The sequence below is a fragment of the Zootoca vivipara genome, chromosome 4, assembly GCF_965207765.1.
Source record: "Zootoca vivipara chromosome 4, rZooViv2.hap1.1, whole genome shotgun sequence".
Lineage (NCBI taxonomy): Eukaryota > Metazoa > Chordata > Lepidosauria > Squamata > Lacertidae > Zootoca > Zootoca vivipara.
This window is the reverse complement of record NC_142587.1, coordinates 94,348,692-94,364,327: the sequence shown is the minus strand read 5'-3', so window position 1 is coordinate 94,364,327 and position 15,636 is coordinate 94,348,692. Positions and strand designations below refer to the sequence as shown.

Sequence of the window (15,636 nt, the reverse complement as noted above, 5' to 3'; positions counted from 1 at the left end):
GAGCGGTACCTATTTATCTACTTGCACTTCGACGTGCTTTCGAACTGCTAAGTTGGCAGGAGCAGGGACCAAGCAACGGGAGCTCACCCTGTCACAGGGATTTGAACTGCCGACCTTCTGATCAGCAAGCCCTAGGCTCAGTGGTTTAACCACAGCGCCACCTGGGTCCCAATACAGCAGTGCTACCCAAGTTTAAATGTTCAGGAAAGCCAGCCTGGCCTCTAACCTTTTAATCCTGTGTCAACACAACTCTTGCAATCTCCTGTCGCCATAACAGGCTCCCTCCCCCAACTATGACTATTACTGCTATGTTTTCTATGTTTCCTTTTTGCTTGTTCATATATAGTGGCCATTCTTTATTCTATATATATATATATATATATATATATATATATATATATATATATATATATAGTACACCACATCATTAAGAACATCCAAAAACATGGTAGAGTGGACTTCAAATGTCAGTGATTACCAGGAGCAGATCTTGGAAGGGGCAATGCTCATGGGTGAAAAAGAAAGGTGACTCGGGGCTTGGAACGTGAATCACAAGTGGGAAAGTTTGAATTAACTCAAATTTGGCTTCAGACACATTGGTTACATCAGCAGGCACCCTTCATTTTTGAAGGGACAAAAAACCTGCCCATTCCATACCTGGAGCCAAATTCTGACTCACCACTGAAGTGGTTAATGATTGCTCTTTGGAAAGAGTCAGAACTTCACCTTTTGCAGGTATTTCTGCCATGGATTCCTCATTAGATGTTATCTCATAGGTTGTCAAGCTGTCAAATGTTTCTCCCCCCCCCCAGAGCAAAGGCTGGTCTTGCATAGGCCTGAACAGCTGCAGCTTACTAATTCCAGCAAGTACTAATTCCTCTTGGCGTCTTGCAAGAAGCCAGAAAGCCACGTACAAGACATGGACCCTCCATAGGACAATTGAGAAGAGAAATGGACAACTTCCAGATTTTAAACTGGCATCCCTAAGCATGCTCACTTAGAAGTAAATAATGACTCATACTTGCTTCTCAATAAAATATTTAGGACAAGGGTGATAAATTGCAATGATAAAGTTAACTATGCTGGGGATAAGTTCACTGACCGAAGGGTAAGGGTATCTGAATTTTGTACCTTGTGGGATTTTCTTTAAAGGGAAGTTAGGTGGGAGAAACGGTGTATTGTGAACTGGGTTATTTTTTAGTACAGTGGTACCTCGACTTACGGATTTAATCCGTTCCGAACGGACCTTCGTAAGTCGAAAAATTTGTAAGTCGAAGCCAATGGGGAATTTTTTTTAAAAAAATTCGTAAGTCTAAAAAATCCTATCGAACATTCGTAAGTTGAGTCATTCATAAGTCAAGGTACCACAGTATCCAAAATTACTAGGTGGAGTGCCAATATCTAATTTTGACCCCTGACATTCTAATATTTAATTCTGAATATTAAATTTAAGTGAATATGTAGGGCTCCAGTAGGAAATCTTGGCTTTGGGTAACATGACTGAATAGGGACACCCAAATTTCTTCATCATCTCCATTTTGATAGGAAAATTGGGCTGTTTGTTACTCAGGTCAAAGTTGAGGTATGTTGCGAATTTGATTCCAGCTATTACTATTAATTAAATTTGTACACTGCCCTTCATCCCTAGATCTCAGGGCGGTTCGCTAATTACCCTACTGACTTCCAAAATGGGCTTATTCAATAAGTGGTTTGAGGACTGCCAATTGATGTCTGTGGCTCCAGCGATTCTTAATTCATTTTAAGGCACGGCACCCCGTGGCATCAACCCCGTGCCAAGTTTGCCAACAAGCTGATTAAAGGAAAGGGGGTTTTTTTTTATCAGCATTCGGTAGCCCTGTAAAAAGAACAGCGTTGAAACAACATTTGAGATCAGCAAAAAAAAAACATTTCTGGTGAGAGGAAATGGAAGACAGGAGGATTTTGGTGAAGAAATGTTGTGCCCCCCGCCCCTTGCCCGCAATGCGTATGGATTCTTCCCAATTCCCTTTATGAATGGCTCTGGGTAAATCACCATGCGGCAATGCACACTTCAGGACTTGTAGGCAATCCTGAGCGAGGGACAGATGGAAACATAGATGGGCAACTACTGATTCTAGGAGGAGAAGGTTATGGAGTTATGAGGATGGATGCCTGGAATTCAGAGGCAGACAGAGGAGTGACAACAAGGATAACACACCAACCGTACCTTCGCCGGCTCCTTTGCCTTTCCTGTCAGGTACCTCTAACCCCGTGCCCCCTGAGGAATATAAGGAGACGTCCGTTGGCACTGGCCAACTGCTGGCCGTGTCTTCCGTCATCTCAAACATCTGCCCTTCCATCGGCTGCAGGTGCCAGTTTAGGCCAAACAGGTGCATGGCTGTGGTGAGCAACGAGAAAAGTCATCTTTTTGCGTGTGGGGTGGGGTGGGGGTGTTGTTGCTTCTCTGCCGAGGACAATCTTGAAATACAAAGACTGCGCCCGAGTAGCGTGTTCACCGCTCCTCTCGGTTTGACCCCCGGGGCTCCAACATCAGCACTGGCTTCTGCACTGCTTTGGGCCTACGAAGATCACAATGGCTTGGGCCTAGTAGGGATGGAGAGCCCCTGGTCCTCCGGAGGTTGCTTGGCTACAACTCCCATCATCCCATGTCACTGGACATGGCTGGTTGGGCTTGGCTGGGTGTTGGAGTCTAGCAACACCTGGGAGGCTACAGGTTGTCCATCCGTATCCCACCCACTGGTGACTGTGGGTTCTTGAGTATATGATCCATTGGCCGTATCAGGACAGCCAAGCACATGTAGGTATTATCAGTGACTATTCCAAGCTCCACAGATCTCTTGCCCTGGAAATACATGGAAATCTGAGCTAAGTACCCTTCACAGGTTCGAATAGAGAGGCCGTTTGGTCTTGAATTTTTCCAGAGGCTGGGTGTGAGAGCAGAACATTTTTATCTTGGCAAATACGTGTTCCCAAACCCTCAATGTTTTCTGAGATAAACATGGATGTGGGGCATGGAATTGAAAATCTGTGGGTGTTAGACAGGGGTGCTTCCATGCCCACTGATTATCTTGTGCAAATACCCCATGGGCATCTTTCACCCCCATCTGGAATTGCTTCCAGTTTCAGAACTCAGCTGAGGGGGGCAGACATTTTTAAACAACCTAGGAATGTCTGACAAGGAAGAGTTCCCACACCTGCCAGCTCAGATTGGGACCATGTTGCAACGATCTTGGTTGAAGCCGGGAGCTGAAAAGTTGGGTAGAGATATAATTCCACAGGGAAAAGAATTGGGGCTCAATCCAAATCACACTCAAACTGATTTCTTTGAGGTGAAGCTGAATGGAGAACGCTGCACAAAACCAATCCGCAAAGGAGGCCGGCATCCAATGGCATAGGAACTGTTTCTCCTTTTGTTTCTCTTTCCACTGTACACAAGAAGAGCAAAAGAGAACAGAGCAGATCTTATGCCAGGCATCCCCAAACTTCGGCCCTCCAGATGTTTTGGACTACAATTCCCATCTTCCCCAACCACTGGTCCTGTTAGCTAGGGATCATGGGAGTTGTAGGCCAAAACATCTGGAGGGCCGAAGTTTGGGGATGCCTGTCTTATGCCTTGATGCAACGCCAGCGTTCTCCTAATCAGGTCAAAGGCTGCATTGGGTAGGTTGGAAAAGTGAAGCAGAAATTTGTTTGATGCTAGAATGCACTGTTTGCTCATCTATGTGCATCATGAAAAGTCAAAACAGCGGAAGGATCAACTCCACAGATTAGGACGCACCTAAAATCCAAGGAATGTGGTGGCTCCATTTTTAAAAACAGCAATAACAGAGCGGTGCACTGGCATGGTATATAGAACAGGGCATGTTTATATGATTAGCCATCGCCTCCTGAAAGCAAAGAGGAAAGCCAAAACAGCTTCCTGTATCCTTTCTCTCTCCTCCCCAACATAAACATTTCATATTTAATCACGATCCAAATTTCCCTTTGGGCTTTCTGCAGTTCTCAGATTCGCTGTCCCCCACTCTCAAAATGACATTTCCCGATTAAAGGGGCACACGCACCCACCCCACCCCACAAAAGTGCCCGGCACATCCTCCAGGAAAGTGTCCAGTGGCATCAGCATCAAGTCCACCCAACGTAATTAAGAGCAGGAAAACGGAAAGAGACCGGCTCCCCAACATTGCCGTCTTGTTTATAAAACCATGCCAGAATTTGTCAAGCGTTCCAGAAGGCAGCTTAGCGCTGAGCGTAGGGGAGAAGGTCAAAGATGCAAACTTGTCGCACAAGCGGAATCCGAGGTTCCTGAACTCTCATAACAAAGAAAAACAAGCTTGGAACTAACTGGGCGAGTGCTTTTAGCTGCCAGTCTCTAATAACAAATCCCCAAATCTCTCAATGGATCAGATACCATGCCAAGCCATGGTTTCTCCAACTCATCATTTAGAAGCAATGAAAACAAGCACTGCAACTATGATTTGTCGATTTAGATATCATGCCAAACTACAGGTAGGTACTAGCCGTAGTTTACAAATTCACATCTAATAAAAAATCCCCAAATCTCTCAATGGATCAGATACCATGCCAAGCCATGGTTTGTCCAACTCATCATTTAGAAGCCAGGTAAATCATGGTTAAGAGCTGCTTATCTCCTTCAGTGTGTTCTTTGAGCTCTCAACTCCAGAATTTGACCTTCCCTGTTCTTAATAAAGCCTCCAGCAATGAAAATAAGCACTAGCTATGGTTTGTCGATTTAGGTAACATGCCAAACTATAGGTACTAGCTGTGGTTTGCAAACTCATATCAAAACCATGGCTTGCTCCATCAACGACTGGTATTAATTCAGATGTCTCAAGCAGCTACGGGAAAGCTTCCTAAGTAGCTATTATTTTGTTTTATTTTAAAAGCCCTGCTGGAAAAGATCAAAGGCGGTTGTCCCATATCGACATATAAACTAGCTCTAAGTAAGCTGACTATGTACACAACTCTCGTTTTGCCATGATAAGGGGTGTTTGTTACAAAAACGGCAATTAATCTTTTTGATAGTCCTTGAAAGTTACTATACAGGACAAAATTCATCTGAGCTGTGGGAAAGAGTCGGGTCACCAGGAAGTCTTCAAAACTTATGTCACGCAAAAAGCTTTCAAACTTCTAAGGCAGGCCAATGAAAGATTTATCCCAAACACTTATTCCATCACTGAATTGCCTTTACCGTTTAGTAGCTCTTAATGTCTAACCTATATCTTCCTCTGTGTAGCATAAAATAAGTGAAAGAACTGTGGGAGAAATATATACGTATTTTTTAAAAACGAGAGAGAGAGAGAGGAAATATATACTTTGAAGCACTAAGAGCTCTTAAAAGCCAAATGGAAGTATTAGAAAGAGAGGGGTCAGGGTTCCGGAAGGCTCTGTCTGGACCATTCAGAGACGTTTCCTCAGCCGCTGGTCTACTCAGCAAGATGGAAAGAAAGGGGCTCAAAGCACAAACACCTTCTTAACAATATTTCTCATCTCATGCAACATTCAATGCATTTTCAGCCACATTGAAGGCTTCCCGCCCACTCAAAGAGCGCCGGTTAAAAACAGCCGTTTTCTACAGCACTTAACACCTCTGAATGCACACACTTTTGTTGTGTTTTAGCTACACCGCTCCCAGTTAATTGAAAGTATTTTATTGTTTCGTTTTCTCTTAAAGCTCTTTTTTGGCAGCCAATGCACCAAGGGTATTAAAGTAGAAGTTGAGCGTGATTCAAACTGTATTTATATTGATGTGGAGCGCCACAACTGCAAACTCATGGTGGAGGGTGGGGTGGGGGGGAAGACGCTGTGTAGCTGCGAATATTATTGCAATCTACACATATTAAGTCCTTTATGGGGCTGAGTTAATAAGTTGTGCCTCTGGTTACTGCTGATGAAACGCCATTGCTGGTCATCTTCCCCCTTAGTAATTAAGTTCTTGCATTTCATTTTGAGGGCAGGCTCATTAGCTTTTAATGATACCAGATTCTCACATGGTCACTTCTTGTACTATAAGGTCCCTTGATCTCTGTTTGCTTGGCCTCTTTCTCTTCCCTACAGCTACTTCCCGTTCTATTGAAATTTGGGACAAAGATTCAGACGAATCTGGTAGTTTGGCCCATACCAATTCTGCATGCTTATTCACTTAGAGGTCCACTAAGTCCTATAATTGGTTTAATCTATGGTTTAGTTTTTAAATAAATGGACATGGAAATTTGTATTCAAATAGGCATTTGATCACAAAATATACATTTCAAAGTCTAGGTAAAAGAAGGTAAAGGACTCCTGGACGGTTAAGTCCAGTGAAAGGCGACTATGGGATTGTGGCGCTCATCTCACTTTCAGGCTGATGGAGCCAGCGTTTGTCCACAGACAGCTTTCCGGGTCATGTGGCCAGCAGGACTAAACCGCTTCTGGCACAACGGGGCACCGTGACAAGTGCCAGAGTGCATGGAAATGCCATTTACCTTCCCGACGGAGCGGTATCTATTTAGCTACTTGCACTGGCGTGCTTTCAGACTGCTAGGTTGGCAAGAGCTGGGAGAGAGCAATGGGAGCTCACCCCATTGCGGAGATTCGAAACACTGAGATTCCCAAGCCCAAGAGGCTCAGTGGTTCAGACCACAGTGCCACCCGCGCCCCCCCTATTTCAAAGTCTAGGGTAGGGTTGTATGGTGGTTATGCCATTTTCTCTCTGTTTCTCCACAGAATCATAGAATTGGAAGGCACCCGAAGTTCTATGCAATGCAGGAATCAGAGCTAAATAACTTTTTGGACAAGTGGCCTTCCAACCTCTGCTTAAAAACCTCCAAGGAGTCCGCCATATTCTGAGGGAGCCCATTCCATGGTTAGACAGCTTTGACCAGGCATTCCCAAACTGCGGCCCTCCAGATGTTTTGGCCTACAACTCCCATGATCCCCAGCTAACAGGACCAGTGGTCAGGGATGATGGGAATTGTAGTCCAAAACATCTGGAGGGCTGAGGTTTGGGGATGCCTGGCTTTGACCATCAGAAAGCTCTTCCAGATGTTTAGCCGGGATCTCCTTTCTTGTAATCTGAATCCCTTGTTTTGGGTCCTACGCTTCGGAGCGAGCTTCCTCCTTCTTCCACGGGAAGACAGCCCTTTAAGATATTTGATAGCCCTTTAAGATATCACCTCTGTAATTCATATTGCTAAGCAGTGTACTGTTCCAGGTTTTAAGTCCCCGAACGACATATTGTTCTAGGAGTGCAGTGCCACAAAAAAAGAAGATGATGTGAATAAGGGGCGCGGGAACGTATGTACCCCAAAAGTGACACATTATGCCCAGATGAAAATTTGCTGGTGTGGACCATAGCTGCCAAGTACCCCGTTTTCCCCGATTTTACTTACCTTTTCCCGGTGGTCCCCCGTATCACTTCGTCTCCCGTTTTTCTCCGTTATTTCTTCCTTCTGATTTGCCCTTCTATGGGCACCAAAAATGGCTGCCGCCGGCTTCAAAAGTCGCATCTATGCATGTCCGGAAGTGCATAGACACTACTTCCAGTGTCGGTGGTGGCCATTTTTGGTGCCCATAGATGGGCAGAGCAACACTGGAAGTTGCATCGACGCACTTCCTGACATGCGTAGAAGCTACTTTTGAAGCCGGCGGTGGCCATTTTTGGTGCCCATAGAAGGGCAAAGTGACACCAGAAGTTACGTCGACGCAACTTCCGGTGTCACACGGCTGCCGGTCCCGGATTCTGCAGTCCGGGACTTGGAAGGCAAGGGTGTGGACGCATTTTAATTAGCATCCTGACAGGTTTGTTGCCCCCCCCCTATCAATTTGTGCAGGTTCAAAATGGGGCTTAAGGGACTAAGCAGGCCTTTGCTTTGTCCACAGTGACTTATGAAAGAACTGAAGAAAGCAGGCAGAAGTTTGTAGAGAGTGAAGAAGGGAGTGGAAAGGCACCAGAAGGAAAGGAATGAAGAGACTTTCGGTGTGTGTGTGTGTGTGTGTTTGTGGTGATGAGAGAAGACAAAGGTGGCCAGCAAAATGGACTCCTCTCAGGACAGGTTGATGGAGTGAGGGAGTTAGCCAAGACAAGCCACTGATTTTGATAGATCACTGAGAGAAGTAAATACCAAGACATGCTTAGCGAGGCGTAAGAGGCTTCTTTTCGGGGTGGGGTGGATGTGGAAGGAGAAATCCACAGAAGTCAGCAGGAAAAAAAATAACAGAAGGAGGGGTGGGGCTAAAGGAAAGAGAGAGAAAGAGAAGCAAAAAAAAAACCCCGAACCTCACACATTGCTGGCCTTTTATTAGCTTGTTGACTTGCTAGAGCTGGGCAAAGGAAATGCAATAAATAACCAAAGTGATCAATTACAGCGTTTTAAATTAAGGCCTGAGTAAAAGCCCCAAGGCTGGAGACAGTAATTGATTTCTAAGTTGGTGTTGAAAGAGGGATCCAGGAAAAAAGTCCCCCTGATGGTGCCACTCCTTGTTTAATATTTGGAGGGGGGGGCGGCAAAGTCCTCCAGGCCAACATTTTAGTCTTCAATCCTGAGCCACTGATCTTTAATTGAGGCAAATCTTCCAGTGAATGCAATTTTCTTAAATAAGCTCAAGCTCTCTCTCTCTCTCTCTCTCTCTCTCTCTCTCTCTCTCTCTCTCTCTCTCTCTCTCTCTCTCTCTTTGTCTGTAACCCACATCTTTTTTTCTTTTTTTTTAAAAAAATGCCTTATACTTTACAGAGCCCGTTGGCTGAAGGAAGTCAGCACTCCTTCACTAGCTAGAGCATCAGCACCAGCCAGCAAAACAGGTAGGTTGCTACAGGTAAGTTTACCTGCTTTTATTTTTATAGAATCATAGAGTTGGAAGAGACCACAAGGGCCATCCAGTCCAACCCCCTGCCAAGCAGGAAACACCATCAAAGCATTCTTGACATATGCCTGTCAAGAATTTTTTTGCTGGTGGATAAGGGGAATAATGTCCAGAAGGGGCATTTTCCTTGCACCGTCTATTCACCACCTGTTCTGTCAGAGTGGTTACAGAGCGATGGACCTGGGAGACCTGGGTTTGAATCCCCACTCAGCCATGAAGCTCACTGGGTGACCTCGGGCCAGTCGCCGCCTCTCAGCCTAGCCTTGTTGTGGGGAATTAATGAAGTGGGGCAGAACCATGTACACTACATTGAGCCTTGGGTGGGGGTGGGAGAGGAAGGCAGCATATAAATGTAAACAAACAAACAAACAAACAAATATTCCAGAAGTGAGGGCTGCATAGCTTTCTGGGCAACCTTCCGAAAGCAGGTCCAGAAGCAAACCAGTAAAATCTGATTTATTTTTTTATTTTTTACCTTTGCGCAGTAGAAGGCTAAAAAGGTAAAGGTAAAGGACCCCTGGCAGTTAAGTCCAGTCACAAACGACTCTGGGGTTGCGGCGCTCATCTCGCTTTACTGGCTGAGGGAGCCAACATTTGTCCTCAAGACAGTTTTTCTGGGTCATGTGGCTAACATGACAAAGCCGCTTCTGGTGAACCAGAGCAGCTCACGGAAACGCCGTTTACCTTCCTGCCACAGCACTACATATTTATCTACTTGCACTTTTTGGTGTGCTTTCAAACTGCTAGGTAGGCAGGAGCTAGGACCGAGCAATGGGAGCTCACCCTGTCGTGGGGATTCGAACCGCCGACCTTCCAATTGGCAAGCCCTAGGCTTAGTGGTTTAGACCACAGCACCACCCGCCGCGTCCCCACAGTAGTAGGTTAGCATCCTCCATATAGACCAGGCTCCCTCAACCTCGGCCCTCCAGATGTTTTTGGCCTATAACTCCCATGACCCCTGGCTAGCAGGACCAGTGGTCAGGGATGCTGGGAATTGTAGTCTCAAAACATCTGGAGGGCTGAGGTTGAGGAAGCCTGATACAGACAAACATTCAGGCATTTAAAGCAGTATTGCACCGCTTTCATGGTTTCTCCCAAAGAATTCAGGGAACTGTAGTTTGTGAAGGGCACTGCTGAGTTCTGTTAGAGGCCCCCTATTCTCCCAGAGAACTACACTTCCCAGAGTTCCCTGCGAAGAAGAATGCATTGCTAAAGCGCTCTGGGGATTGTACCAACTAAGCCTTATGCACATTAAATGACAGCACCAATAGAATAGGTAGCTAGAAATCTGAAGTTTTAGCTATTACAGACTGAAGAACTTCTTTGGACAGAACTCTTTAGCGGGGACTATTGAGATCTGTGCAAACCACCCAGAGATTACAGTAAACGAGACTCAAGGGGTCGGACAAAAGGCGAGTGGTTTAATTTTATAAATGTATGTACAAGCATACAGAGAAATGTGCTCTCACATCTGATCGAGGGGTTTTCTTGAACCATCACCAGATTTTAGGGGAAAAAATCTTGAGATATACCTTTCCAAAAAAGGCAGAAATCCCCAAAGCAGATCAAAGATTCTTTTTGTACGCCACTGTGGCTGCCAGAACATTAATCGCCCAGAAATGGAAAACGCAAGAGATTCCTTTGATAGTGGAAATGGCCAGATTAACCCATAGAGTCCGGGATCAGGAAGATGAGAAATTTCAATTAGAATGGAGTAAATTTGTGGATTATGCCAAAGACAATTACAAAGGTATGAAATCGCTAGCGGTTTTGACATAACTCCTACATCGCAGAGAATGTAATAGAATTAGACAATACGAGAATAGATTGAATTAGTTTACCATTTGGTGGGAGGAGGGAAGTCAAAGGGTATGGAATCTATGTTGTATATTTGTATAAGCGTGTTGTTGTATTGCTGTATAAATGAATAAAAATTTATTGGTCAAAAATAAAAAATAAAAGAACCATCACAAGATTTTAACTGGCATGGAACAATACACTGCAGTGGGTATCAAAACTGCTTTAAAGGGAGTCTGGGGCTTCACAAAAGTTTGTCAACTTTTATTTCAGGAAGTTTTTAATGTTTGATATTTTTCCCCCTCCCGTTTCCCTTTTGTACAGTGGTACCTCGGGTTGAGTACCCAATCCGTTCTGGGGTGCCATTTGCACCCCAAAAAGTACTCAGCCCGAGCGGCAATAGTGCGCAAAGCTCTGACAGAGCGTTTCTGCGCACGCGCAAAGCGCGCAAAATGCTTCTGCGCATGCGCGCGGCGGAACCCAGAAGTAAACACTTCTGGGTCCAGCGAGTACGCAACCTGAAAGTATGCAATCCGCAGCGTACTCAACCCGAGGTACGACTGTATTTTGTCGGAAGCCGCCCAGAGTGGCTGGGGAAACCAATCTGGATAGACAGGATATTACTACTACTGTTATCATCATCATCATCATCATCATCATCAGAATCCATGCATCATCTCTGTTCTAGCCTTTCCTGATAAGATCCTTGGGCCTTGATCATTTTTTTGCCGCCTCTTGAACTCCCACCAGATCTATGGTGTCCTGTTCAAGATGTCTACCGTGTCAGCCAGCTCAGAAAAGTAAGGCTGGAAGTCTTACATGAAGAACAGAGTTACTTTCCTCGGCCTGTGCTAAAAAAAAAACAACATCAGCAAGCCAGGAAGCCGAAAGACCAGGCATTATCAACACATGGCAGCATTTGCCCATCTTACTGTACCGGAACGGTTCACCGCAGGCCCCATCGGCGCCAGTAAATTTTGTATTATGCATCCTACAAGGGCCTTTCCTAGTAAAATAATATTTTTCCATCTAGATCCTTTTTACGACGGGAACCATATTACTTCCTAATCTATATTGCGGCATGTTTCTCCACCATCAAAGTCAATTACCACTTGGTCCCAGCACACCTCTAAATGGAGTTTTAATTTGTGTATATTAAAGAGGAATCTTCCCATCAGGGTATTCGCTGTAATTAGAGAAACCAGGGCAAGCAGGTTTTTTTACAGGAAGCCTCCCACCTTGTGTCGTAATTGCTAAAGGATAGGGCTGGTCTGTTATGGTCAGTATAACTTTATGCAAACCACCTCATTAACAAAACCTGTTATTAGGGGAGGGCACTTGATTGATGAAGCATGATTCCGATGCTTAATTCAGCCACCTCCAGCTCATTCCCCAGGACACATTCGGTGAGCCCACCTCATCCCATTTATCAAGGTGATATATTTATTACATTTATGCCCTGCTCTTCCTGCAGGAAACTCCGGAGTGCAGGCATCCCACCCCCCACTAATACGCGATCGACTTGCATGCATCCGGCACCAGGAAGTAACAAATTAATGTAATTGGAAATGGCTGGAGAGAGCTGGAGAGTCGTGGGGCTCACGAGGAAGCCCTCCCCAGAGCCTGAAGAGGATGTCAGTGAGGGTAGAGGAAGCCCCGAATAGCTTTGTTTCGGCTGCTTAGCCTCCCCGCCTAACAGCTGATACTTAGGGTAGCGCAGCAACAAGTGCCATTTTCCTGCACATCCAGCCTCTAGCCGGCTCAGAGCTTCAACTCCAGATATTTGGGTCTGGCCTGGGGAGAGACCGGGAGAGCGAGCTAGCTGGAGAGCAGAAAGAAATGGGAGTTTGGAGGATTTTTAGAGGGTGCTCCCCTCTATGCGATTTCAGTTATGCGCAGGGCCCCCTGGAACGCAACCCCTGCATAAATGGGGAGATACCTGTAGCTCACATGAAACCGGCTAAGGAAAGTGGGCCAAGAAAGGCCCACAATTGGTGCGAGATGAAAAAGCAAAGCGGGGAGAATTGAGAGAGAAGAATGCAGACCACAGAAATGACTGGCAGGGAGCCAGGTCTGAAGGGTAACAACAGGAGCTGGAGAGAAAATTTGGCGTGGAAGTAAATTCGCCACAAAGGAAAGGAGGAAGGGTGTGGAGCAGACTATTTAGGCACAGCGGGGAAATGGGCATTCCTCTTCTGTCCTCAGACTGGAATTTTCAGCAACTAAGACAGAATGAAACTTCTCGGGATGAAAACAGTCTGAGGATGTGCGTGTGTGGAACTGAGGCAGATAGATGCTCCCAAAATGGGGACCGCTTCATTCCGCTAGGAAGGTGTGAGCGAGACCAACTTAGATTTTTATTTGCACAGAGGAAGCTTTAAGAATGCTTTATCCCAACCCGCTTCTCCTCTTCCTCCAAACGAGCTTCGGTCATATAAAAACCCTCTATTAAAAAAAATGAAGAACAGTGTGAAGAAAACAGCGGGGAGGGGGAGATCGGACCGAAAGGAAGAGAGGCGCTTTTCTCTTCTGCAAAAACAAGGCCTGGCAAATTGTTACAAATGGACCCAAGTCTGGGAGGGCTGATTAAGCAGCTGACACTGTGGGATTAATGACCTTCTCCCCTCCAGAGAACAGGAGCAAAAATCCAGCACAGGGAGTCGGGATAGCATAAATCTGAGGGAATGGGACAGATCAGCGTTAAGAGTCCTATCAATAATGAAATTTAACACAGCCCGGCAGCTGGCTCAGACAAGCCCCAAAGGAAGGCGGCAGAGAAAGCGGTGGCTTGTTCGCACTGGGGCTGCCCCATAGCAGAATCCAATTTCCTCCCCCCCCCCACCCTCCAACCCCAAAATACCACCGTGGCAAGTTCAACCACACATATTTATCACAGGGCAAAGATCCTTGAGTTGCAAGACAAATCTGTACCATGGGCTAGCTAACGTAAGTTATCAAGTTATCCGCAGGTAACAATCTCCGTCTCACTGGATCCAACTTGCAATTTGTTTAAGTATGTTAAGAGTGGGTGAGCGAGAGGTTGGAGTGAGCCAAAACACCGATCGAGGGCTTTTGATCTGACTTTTGGGATTATCGATCATAAAAACAAAAACATAAAGGGAGGAGTCAATATTTTTCTCCGTTTCCCAGTTGCAACGCTGTTTGTTCACTTTGGTTGTTATTTGTTTGCTTTAAAAAAATAAAATAAAAATGTTGATTTGTTAACCACAACAATGTTCAGAGATAACAAAAAGCAAGAAAAGAACTAACACTATAAGCTGTAAAGCATCCTAGCCTGGAAGGACAAAAGTACAAAGATACAGCGTTGCTCCAAAGGGATAAGAAAATATTAACTCATACAAAAATTCACTTTACAAATCATACGGATTGGTGAGAAATAAATGTATTCTCCACCATTGTTGAGAATCAAGGTTCCATACAGGTTTAAATGAGCCAGATATTTGCATGTACAGGTACGTGTGGGACTGAGTGACCATGTACCTCAATAAAATATTTGTATAAGAAATAAAAAACAAAACAGTAATAGCTGTTCAAGAAGGGCAATTTGCCTTTAAAAATAAAATAATTCAATGAAACAATTCAGTAAAACAATTTTAAATAATAAAGTAGCACAATATCCATTTTTTAAAAATGCTTTGAAAAAAAGGCTACGAAACACCAATAAGCCATTCCTACCCTTAGCGGTGAGCAAAAAAACCCTCTTTTAACTGTGAGCAACAGCAGCCTGTTGCTTGCTATTACAAGTAAGAACACTTCACATACGGCAAGTGTGTTCTCATGCAATAAATCCATTGTTGTGACAGAATCGCGAGAAAAACACGGGGGGAAAGAATCAGACACCGACGTGAGTGTCAGAAGACTACATTGCATTTCAACAGTGTCGCCGTCTCCAGGCATGTCTTTGTAATGGAAACAGGAGATTGAAAAGAAGATGGCAGAGTTTTAATTCAACAACGCGGCCCACCCTCACGCGCTGTCTCAGACAACTCAATCTGAGGGCCATTATTATGACTGGATTGCCCCACACAAATGCGTGGTATTTGAAAACAGTGAAAGGCAGCCATTATGGGGAAAGTCCCTCCCTCCCTCTCGTTCATCCCGCTCCCTCTGTGTCTGCATTTAGTTGCAATTAAAATACACTATTTCATGGTAATTAGCATGAAATAAAGACTGGGACTTGAGGAGACCTCCTTTCAGAAGTTATTAAGATCTGTAGCACACACACAGACACCCCTTTCCCGGCCACGATTCCATTTTCAGTACTTGTGGGCAAAGGCTGAAGAAAGCTGAGGAATGAAGGGTAAGTCTGAGCATCTGTGCTACGCTTGTTAAAAGACCACGGCAGCCCAATCATCAGTGTCAGTAGGGACTTTTACAACTAGGGATTTATAATGACTGTTAAAACAAATCCCTCATGACAAGCGAATTTAAGACTAGGGGCAGAGCGTTCAGAGCAAAACCGAAGCAGAAACAACCAGCTCCATCACATCCACGCACCATGATCACAGAGGTGGAAGAGACCCTGAGGATCATCTAGTCCAGAGGTTCCCAAACTTATTTGGCCTACCGGCCGCTTTTCAGGAAAATAAAAATTAGTATTACTCAGCGCCTCCTGGAAATCTACCTTCTTTAAGCAAACGAACAGAAAGATGCAGCTCCCAGGGGACAGACCAGAGTGAAGCCTGCCATCTCCGTTCGATCTGCCCCAGGGGCAGGGCTGGCGCCCCCCCCGCCATTAGCCAAAAAGGCAGGCAAGCTGAAAGGCAGGATGAAGCTGAAACGGTCTACCCAAGCCCAGGAAAACCCCTCAGTTTGAGCACGACTGCCAAATCCAGGGGAGGCATTCTTGCTGTCCCACAACGGTGCCTGACCTGGCGGTAAACGTCATTACACAACAGATGAAACACTAATAATAATAATATATTAATTATTTATACCCCGCCCATCTGGCTGGGTTTC

The 15,636-nt window shown here is 45.2% G+C and overlaps 1 protein-coding gene across 5 annotated transcripts in view; it reads right to left on the bottom strand.

The window, feature by feature from the left end:
* TENM4 (teneurin transmembrane protein 4) overlaps nt 1-15,636 on the bottom strand; it is a 632,564-nt gene that overhangs the window by 184,752 nt on the left and 432,176 nt on the right. For all 5 annotated transcript variants that reach the window (XM_088668429.1, XM_088668426.1, XM_088668427.1 and 2 more), the window contains one exon: nt 2,207-2,377. In XM_088668429.1, the coding sequence (XP_088524555.1) occupies nt 2,207-2,377 (171 nt within the window). The remainder of the gene's footprint in view (nt 1-2,206; nt 2,378-15,636) is intronic.